Below are 10,412 nucleotides of genomic sequence, written 5' to 3'. Positions count from 1 at the left end.
AAGGTTATAACGAAGGTCAAGTTTGAGCATTGCTTAGACTTGATTAATATCTTGCGAGTATAAATGCCTTTTGGGCTCAATTGGAGGCAGTTCAAGATCATGTTTTGAGAAGATGTACAGAATTTTTTTGCCAATGTGGAGATTGTTAACAAATTTTGAGTTACAAAATTAGAATTGATGTTGGCTCAAAATGTGTCATCGCTTACATCATCAGTTGCATATGTCATCGCTTACATCAACAGTTGCATATGTCATCACTTACATCATCAGTTGTATATGTCATTGCTTACATCAAGCTTTGCATATGTCAACGCTTACATCAGGCTTTGTTTACATCATTGCTTACATCTGCAAAAGGAGATTTCTTGGCTATAAATAGTCCTTGTATCTCATAGTTTCAAATCATTTGAAAATTATCCAAGAGCATTCAAGTGAGGGTCGATTTAGATCAAGAAGAGAGAGTTTGAGTGAGCAAAGAGAGTTGGGAGAAAATAATATTTATTTTCTCATTTGTGAGCTTTTTATAACCCTTTGGGTTTTGATATTAGTACATTGATCTTGAGCTCCCATGGACGTAGGCACATTGCCAAACCACATAAATCTTTGTCTTCCTTTTGTGTGTGTATTTTCTCCTATTTATTATTTTGTGAGTGCATTCTTCTTGTATATGTTATCACAACCACCATTATTTATTTGTTAGGCCCACGCTTCCGCACAACACAATCTCCATCCCAATCCCCTATTCACTGCAAGCATATAAACAATTTATCTACTGCTCTGCAACCACTGGCCAATAAATCATAGGCACTCCAGCTGACAAGCTCTCAACAATTGAATTCCACCCACTATGTGTCAAAAACCCACCAATTGATGGGTAATTTAGAACTTGTTCTTGTGGACACCAACCTAATATAAACCATATCTCTTTAATTCCCTCTAAGAGTTCAGGTTCAAAAATTGTCGAGTACCCAACAACCAAGTCAGGCTTAATCACCCACAAAAAAGAGTGGTTACTATTAGCAAGTCCCAAACCGAACTCTAACACCTCTTGAGGCTTAATGACAACAACACTCCTAAAATTCACATAGATCACAGAGTTGGGTTGTTTGGAATTGAGCCATTGGAGGCACTCTGCCTCTTCTTTCCATAGATTGTATCCTGCAGAGCTCAAGCATTGTTCTTGTTCTGGTATTTGGTTGAGAAGTAATTGAAGAGGACCAATGGTGTAAACAAGTGGAAACATAGATGAGAGAATGTTCAGAACTTCGGGTTCTAATGCGTTGAAACTGTGAAGAACAATGGCGGAAGCTTTATGTGCTCTATCTGCTGCTTTTATGCTGAAGTTGAAGACTATGTCATTTAGATCTGTGGTGCTAAAAAAGATTAGGAGATCTTTCAAGCGCATGTTTTTCATACCAGGAATCCAGTTTACAGGGGTGTCCATGTATCTATTTATTAGAGAGCTGGGATCTGCAATGTTACATGTAATGTTAGCTTAGAAACATTTGCATTTCTTTTTATCAAAATCTTGATTACCATGGGTTTTATTGTTCTAAATGATTATTGCATATACATATATCATTTATGTACTTATATATATATTCCTTTCTACAGAAAATAAGTGCCCCTCCTTCAACTCCAAATTAAAAGTAGGGTTAAGTGCAAAAAACCCCCCTACTATCGATATAGTGCATATCAGTCCCTATGTGGTAAAAAAAAAACCCCTATACTATTAATTTGGTGTGAATAGGTCCCTGGTGGTGTAAAATGATGGTAATACCCTCACTTCAGTTGAATAAATTAATGATTATAATGACCCTTTTGTCCAAATTTGTATCAAATGGGGTTTGTTTGGCAGAAGGGTAAAATAAACTTCAAATTATATAAAATAGGAATAACCTAAACCTGAATATAATTAAAACTAAAACCAAACATTCCCTAACCTCCGTTACCACCACCCATCACTTCCTAAACCAACCTCCATTACCACCACCCATCACCGCCTAGTGCAACCACAATCACCCTCTGCAACAAGCTGATCGGAGCATCGATGCAAACCCCAGACCCACTGTTTGCCGCCACCAAATAGAAGCAAAATCTAATCGCGCTGAGCGTGGGAAGCAAAAGTCCTCCATCAAGGCCAGGTCCAAGGAGCTCCAACAAGAGCTCGCTTCCACTGGAGAGGTACGTAGCAGCGACGAACATCAGGTAACCGTAGACGATTATGAGGAAAAGATTGCCGAGTACGGTGGTGATGCAGGGCAGGAAACCGTACGTCTGATCGCAAGACTCGTCCGCAAAGAACCAATTGAGCCAGAGAAATTGCAGACCATGCAAACCATCTTGGACACTGTCAGAGATGAGATCTGAGGATGGACGGTCGATGATGAATCGGCAAGAGGAGAGGTCGTAGAGGATGAGAAAGAGGAGAATAGTTGAGAGGAAGGTGGGAGATCATCTGTGAGCCATGTTTGGAGCTTTGTTGATGTGTGTCAGAGATGGATATGCATATCTGTATGTGTATATACTATATATATATATATATATATATATTTTTTTTTTTTTAAAGTTAATCTTCTCTGTCCATCATCAACCCATCATCACCTCCAATTGAAAACCAAAGCTGCTTTGTTGCTTTTTCCCAGCCCACACTAACCCATCATCTCCTCCGATTACCCAAACAAAGCTTTTTTACCCAAATATTCTAACCCAATAATTGTGCACAACTCAAGGTGGCGTCGGATTCCCGTAGCTATGGCTGCCGAGAGAGGAAAAACATCAACTGGTTAAAATCTAAGAAATGAGAAGAAACCATTTTCAGAAAATGGTACCTATTTGCATATCTTGTAATAAATATGATTAAATTTAAAAAGTAACATGTCATTTCATTTTTCAAGAAGGCAAAATCAAGAACTAAATTAATTCCTAATTTAAGTTGTTGTTGTTTTTTTTTTTTTTTTTTTGGTAAATCCAAATGAAAATTTTCAAAAACTCTCATTTTTCAAATCATAGATTTTTGACAGAAGACCACAATAGAGGATATCTGTGTGCATAGGTGTACGTTTGTGCTATGTGTTAAAAGAGAGAGAGAGTTACAATCAGTGAGAGTTACTTTCTTTTTTTTTTTTTTTTTTTTTTTTTTTTTTTTTTTTTTTTTGTTGCGCCAAAGCAAACTTGTGATTGATGGGCTTTATATGTGTTTTATTGCAACCTGTTTCAGCTAATAAACTACAAGGGTAGATATTGTAAAATATTGAATGCTTAATATATATATATATATGATCGGTGTGATATTGCAATTTCTAAACTATTGTTTCTTTTTACAATAAATTCTTCTGTTGTTTGAGAATATTTTGCTGTAAAGCCCTAGTCTTTACATCAGGTTGTGCCCAACAATCTACAAATTAACATCAGCAAGTTATATATCAAGATTGATACAGATCTCAAGTTGCTGCTTGCAGACATTGCTCCTCCAAGCCACCAAAAACTCTTTCTAGAAACTTCTCAACAATTGACACAAACTCTTCCACCCTTTCTTTTTTGGGGCAGGTGGCCACTGGAGAAGATATATATGTATGTGTGTGTGTGTCTATATATATATATATATATATATATATATATATATATATATATATATTGTATAATATAACAATATTGAGAGAAAGAGAGCCGAATTGGGTTTAAAGGGGAATAGGTGAGGGGCAAAATGGGAAACAAAAGGGTAAAATGGGGTTTTCAATTTTACTTTTTGTAAAAAGTGGTCAGAGGGACTATTTCTGCATCTTTTTTGAATTTTGTGGACTTTCATGCACATTTTCAAAAAGTAGGGACTAGTTTTGCATAAAGTCTATATATCAGTGGGGTTTTTTGCACTTAACCCTTAAAATTATTAAGGACACCAATGGACATTTACGCATGCGCAGATAATAAGATCTCTTCTCTTTTCAAAGGGCAATATTATATATGTGTGTTTTTATTTGAACTTTTGAAAAAAAAAAAAAAAAAAAAAATCTAAGAGACTTAAATTTTTTAATTGACCCACTAAAATATAAAATTATATTGTTCTAAGAAAATAAATTACTCACAACATCCCAAACATATTTTCCAAATGCAAAAGAGAGCTCTAAGGAAAGGTTTTTTTTTTTTTTTTTCTTGACAAACTAGGAGAGGGAAGACTCGAACACGGGTACACTCGCTCGGGAATTCAGTACTTTATTAACTAGGTATAATGGGTGGACGTTTGTCCATTTATCCAAAAGCTTAAACTATTGGATAGTGTTGCATATCTACTCATTTATACTTCATTTGTTGGGAAACGTGTAAGTTTTAAAAACTTTTTAAGGGATTTTCATACATAGATCTTAATTCATCACATAGAGACAAGTTTTATACAAAAATATAATATGATGTATCATTCAATTAATAGATTGAATACTTAACATCATGGTTTAAGTAAACCTTAGATTTCTCCTCTAAAGTGAATTTTCTCACTTATTGTAGATTCTAGATACCTTCTTCTTGAATCTCCATCTTTTTGGTAATGGTTTTGCCTTTAGAAATCACCCATAAGCCTCCATGAATGACCTTGGAAAATTAGGCTTGTGGGAGCCTCCATTAGATGATAACACTAACCCTAAATTTCTAGAGAGAGAAAATATCTTCCTTTTTCTTCCAAAAATCTCTCTAAAATATACATGGACCATGTATATATAGGCAACATAAAGATAAGGAAAGGAAATAATAAATCTTTCTCAATCTCTAATTACCATATCTCAAATCTAATAGGATTCCAATATCAAGTTGGGTTATGAGTGAGAATCCTTTAGGCTTATTATTTTCTTGGCTACAATGAATTAATAATTGGCCTGATCCATGGACCCAGTTCAATTAATTCATAAATTAATTTCTACTCCACTAAAAGAAATTAATTGAATTCCAATTAAATAATAAATAACCTCTAAGTCAATGTTGCACTTTAACTCATATATGCATAATTAGTTATCGAATAAATAAAGTCATCAATCCGACTACTTAATTAATATATTTATTTTCGTATCTTTGATTATTTCCGGCTTGATCATAATAAAACATTTGTTTGACAAAAATAATAATTTAGATAAATAAATATATAATAAATCATTTTGTCTAAAAACATATGAAAGCCTTCGAATTTACTTTGTGATTAACCATAATCAATACAAAATAAATACAAGTAGCAATGATGCAAATATTGAAAATATAACCCTCTAACTATTAATTACATAATTGCCCAAAGTGCCGATCTAAGGATTCCGAAGATTCTGCCGAATAAATCAAAGTAATTATTAATTAATAAAAGAGTTTATACTTCTCTCATGCTTAAGATTCAAATGCCATGACGGTGATAGGGAACAATTGCATACGATGGCTTTCGCAATATATCTCAACCTAACGCGGATCCAGTTCAAGTCTTAGTTAATAATGAATCCATCCATAATTACCGACTGTGAACTATTTATGATTACAATTTATATTCATGTATTGATCGTCATCACATATATATATAAATATTTCTTGTAATCAAGTGGACACTATCAATTTCATAATGAATCGAAACATAATACATTGAATTCACCAATTATATAAGTCATAAATATTTCAGATATGTCAGGACCATATGTCACTTTAATCCAAATAGGAATTTGCTATGCCAGGGCATATAAATCCCAACAGCTCCTATTTGCCCTCCTAGCCAATTCTAATTACATCTAACTCTAATGTTATCCAGGTGACGATCAAAACTATTGATCGATGACACCTTTGTTAATAGATCAACAAAGTTGTGTTCCAATGCAATGTTCTAGCCACGAGTACAGTTTCTTGCCAGACAATATCATATAGGACATGATACTTCCTCTCAGTGTACCTTGTTCTTCTATGGAACCTTGGGTCATTGGTTTGGACTACTTCTGCACTATTATCGCAATATAGGCCGGCTAGTATGCTCCACAACCTCTAAATCAGTGAGATAAAACCAAAAGGCTTTATTTACTGCCTTTAAGGCTGCAATGTACTCCACCTTTAGGTTTGAGTAAGTAGTTGAAATCTGCTTAACACTCTACCAACTGATTTTCCTTCCATTGAATGAACATACACCAAGTCATAAACCTTATAGTATCTATATCTGATTAAAAATCAAAACTAGTATACCCGACTGGGACCACATTATCACATCCATAAATGAGTATGAGATCATTGGTTCTCTTAAGGTACTTTATGATATTTTTCCCAACAAACTAGTTATCAAGTCCAGGATAGACTAATATCTACTGACTATCCTTACATTGTAGCGGATATCTTGTTTGGTATAGACCATACCATTTATAAGACTCCCACATGCCGAAGCATATTATACCAGTCTTATTTACTCAATCTCCTTTGTTAGTCTTGGAAAACTACTTACTAGAGAGAGCAATCCATGTCAATAAAGCAAGTACTCATTCTTTGAGTTTTGCATACCAAACCTAGTCAAAACTTTATCAATGTAGGATTATTAAGATAAGTCTATTTTCCTTTTAACTTGATCTTGCAAAAGCTTGATCCCAGGAATATAGCTTATATCTTGAAGATCCTTTATTTCAAGACAATTGAACAACTACCTTTTTAATGATGACGAAGTTTTTACATCATTATAAATGATTAAGACGTCATTAATATATAGAATTAGAAAAAATAATGACATTGTCCTGCACACACATGGTTCATTCACTAAGAAATCTTTTGGTATTCTTTTTGTAGATTAACTTTCCTTCCATAGGTATCATCTTACTAGAAAGTTCTACAAGATCTCAGATTTTATTAGAATACATAGATTCCAACTCTAATTTCATAGCAATTTGCCAAAATGATCTGTATCCATATCGGGGCACACTTCCGTATAACTTACTAGGTCCAACTCATGTTTAATATAGAGGGAGAGAGGAAAAACAGATTAAGATAGAGGGAGAGAGAGGGGAAAACGACAAAGAAGAAGAGACGGTGTGGGAAAATCAACCCAGATCTTTTATGGGTCAAGGTAGTTACGTACCTTAACTTGAAACCCAGTGATAAAAAGGTGGATTTGAAGCTTGATGATATAAAGGGCATACAAATTCTTTATGGGTCGAACCCTAATTTCAAGTTTTCTTCATCATTGGAATCTAATCATTGCCTTCGCTAGAACTCATGGTTGGAATCTTTCTCTATCGCCGGTTGAATAATTTAGAGAGAGAAAGTGAGGAGAGATATATATTCTGGTTTATATATATATATATATATATATATCTTTTAAATATAATATGAAATAATATAAGTAAGGGTATTTTCGGCATTTTATGAAAAATAGTAGCTGATGTCATCAATTTTCGTCGTTTACTGCCGTTGACTCTAACAGAAGGGAGGTCCATGTAGGATATTTTCAAAAGTAGGGGAGGTCTGCGTAATTTCTGAAACAGGAATAAGGGAAGTCTATGTAAATTACCCTTTTCTAATTAATACCATATAATTGTCCTCTTTTTAACAAGTGCGATGAACGAAAAAACAATGACCGTGAGACTATAACTTCAGTACTCAAATGGCAATTTATAAATTAGAAGAAGAGACATAAGTGAGATCGATATTAGAAAAATAAGTCATAAAGTGGATTTTAAGATTAAGAATATTTGTTATGAATTATGAAGTCATCAACATTTATTCACTTCGGTTTCGTGAAAAAGTTGCACATTAAACGCGTGGTTTTTATATTTATAGATGAAAACGATGTCGATAACCAGACTCAAATTGTCAAAACGTGTTGACATTAAGGTTTAAAGTAGTCCAAAAATTCAAGATTAATTCTTGGGACATGGAGTTTGTTAGAGATATTTTTATTACATTCACGACATTTTTAAATCTGTCAGACTATATATGTTGGTGTTAGCAAACATTGAATGAAATAACTCCGACAACAACTATTGAGAACGCTTAGTCAAAGGAAACATTAAGAAAGGAGACGAAAAAGAAACTCATGAATTACACGAAAGAGAGAAAAAGAAGAAGAAAGATGCACAGAGACAATGATGGTGGTTGTTAAGAGAGAAAAGTATAAGGTGGGGAAATTTTTAATGAGAGAGAGAGAGAGAGACTAATGGCACACGGGATAGTTGTAGGTAGGAGAAAGAAACACCATAAGGAAAAAGTAAAATCTAGAATTAATACAAGGATTAATGGGAGAGACTAATGGTGGGGTGGTTGTCACAACAAATGTAATGGGTCTTGGACGGTGATAGGGAAAGGAAGTGAAGGAAGATTGAGGTCTAGCAATTGTCAAATTATTTCAAGTTTTTTTGCAAGAAATTCTCATGCGTGATCTAAGTTTTTTCAAGTTGTAATTTGTTGCCTTATTTATCGAAAAGGTTGTAGGATATTTTATTTGGAGGGGTTAAATTGTAACATTTTTAATAGTTCAGGGTGACAGAAATGATCGATTCAGTGACTTAATTGGTTAAGCAGCATCCAACTTTCTGAATAAATGTGCTCGTTGAATTTTTTTTATTTATTTCGTGTAATGAACTTGTCAGTGTAGAAAGATTCTTATCAAAGTGAAAAATTAAAATATAATTATTTGAGCCTTATTGCATATATTTTTCACTTTTATTTTGTAGACCTAGATTTGCCTATTTAACGAACCGTTTCAGTTCTTAAAGCACCATCCTATTTTATATGACAGATATTGCGATAGTGATGGGTTCTCTACCACAGCAGGTGTGGAATCTACACTATTTACGTAAGATGTCAAGTGTGTGTAGGCTATGTTTTGAATTTTCCATTTTGTATTTGTTTAGTTAACTCTGTTTTTCAATTGAGTAATGATAAAAAAAAAATTATAAAAAATAAAAATAAAAACTTGAGTAATGATACTTGAACTTAAATCTTCAAAGCCCAATAGTCTAATAAACTACTACTATTAGATTCTTAAAGTGAGTCCTACTGAAATTCTATTTTAATGAATTTGAAAGTTATCAATGAATCGGTCAAATTATTGGGCTAGCTATTCACTTTGAAAATCATTTTCCTTTTCGATTTGAGAAACATTTGCATCACCAGCATAAAACGAGAGCGAATTTTAGAGTGGGAGTGTGAAAGTTACAGAATTAAGTCATAAGTAGTGAGAATTTAAGCGAAAGTGTGTGCGGGCTTGAGAGCGGGAGTGCGCTCAGAGCGTGAGAATGACACCTGTTGAGAAGGATTGTGTGACCTACTCTTAGTATTTGGGCCGATCTAAAGTCCGTATCAGCTGCCAAATTATGTATAATTTCTAAGAGTAGTGGGCCTCGAAGAAGTTCAGGAGAAGCCCAGCCCTAACGTAATGGCATGTACTTTATAACTAAGTTGCGATATGTCTGAGTTTTGGCCCACCACCCAGATTAATTCTAGCAAAGATGGCCCAAACCATGGATTGATAAATTAAACTCATAGAGGACCGAAAAAAAATAACATTATGATCCAATGATTTCATACTGAATTACAATAAATTAACATTTTTTGTGTTTTAATTAGGGGTGCAACTTGAGTTGGGAAACCCGAACCCAACCCGAGCCCAGACCGATTTTTTACAGGCTTTGGCAATCATTTTTACAATTAGGGTTGGGTTTGGATTGAAAAATATCAACCCGAATTGAATTAGGGTTGGGTTTGGGTTGAAGTGCTACCAACCCACGGCTAACCCGAACCCAAATTATAATATTATTTTCATATATATATTTACTTTAAAATACATTATATATATTATTTAAACTATGATTACCTTTTTTTTTTTCAACTTACTTTGTCAAATCTCAACTTATTGTTTGTAATTTATTAAAAATTTACAAAACGGCTTTGAATATATATTTTTTTGTTTAAGAGTAATTTAATCTAAAACTAATGTAAATCAAATTAAATTTTCGGTGTGAAAATTAGTCATATAAGTAACCCGAATTAACCCGAAGTTTTAACACGAAATTCAAGCCCGAGTTTAAAAGAAGAAGGATAGGTTGGGCTCGGGTTGAGTTGTTAGGGTTGAGGATAAGGTAAGGGTTGGGCTTGGGTTTAGCATTTTATATAGTGGGTTGGACTCAAGTTATACTTCAAACCCGCCCGAGTTGCAGCCCTAGTTTTAATCATTGGCAAAAAATTTACACACCACAACTCAGAGCATCTCCAATATAAAATGCAACTTTTTCATGCCAAAATTATATTTTGAGAGGAGTTACAGTGTTAAAATACTATATTTTAGCAATGTTGTTTTAATGCTACATTTCATGCAAAATGCTATTTGGAGTATATTATTTTCATCCACCTGCTATATTTTGAGAAACAACGCCATATGAGAAAAAAGAGACCTCTCAAAATTTTTTGAGAGTTGCTATATATAA

General features: G+C 33.8%; 1 protein-coding gene across 1 annotated transcript; it reads right to left on the bottom strand.

The window, feature by feature from the left end:
* Positions 1–769: 769 nt before the first annotated feature.
* LOC132272981 (7-deoxyloganetin glucosyltransferase-like) lies at positions 770–1,444 on the bottom strand. Its single transcript, XM_059774031.1, has one exon. It carries the CDS (start codon positions 1,442–1,444, stop codon positions 770–772), a length of 675 nt encoding a protein of 224 aa, XP_059630014.1.
* Between the last annotated feature and the right edge of the window lie 8,968 nt (positions 1,445–10,412).

The sequence above is a fragment of the Cornus florida genome, unplaced genomic scaffold (genome assembly GCF_030987335.1).
Source record: "Cornus florida cultivar Cherokee Brave unplaced genomic scaffold, ASM3098733v1 CherokeeBrave_3.0.0_Hap2_Chr09, whole genome shotgun sequence".
In the NCBI taxonomy this organism is placed as follows: Eukaryota; Viridiplantae; Streptophyta; class Magnoliopsida; order Cornales; family Cornaceae; genus Cornus; species Cornus florida.
Note: the sequence above shows the minus strand (reverse complement) of the source record. Positions and strands in the feature narration are given on the sequence as shown.

What these genes read in the sequence shown, in the direction of transcription:
- LOC132272981 (XM_059774031.1), bottom strand. Translation starts at nt 1,444, where the DNA reads ATGGACACCCCTGTAAACTGGATTCCTGGTATGAAAAACATGCGCTTG.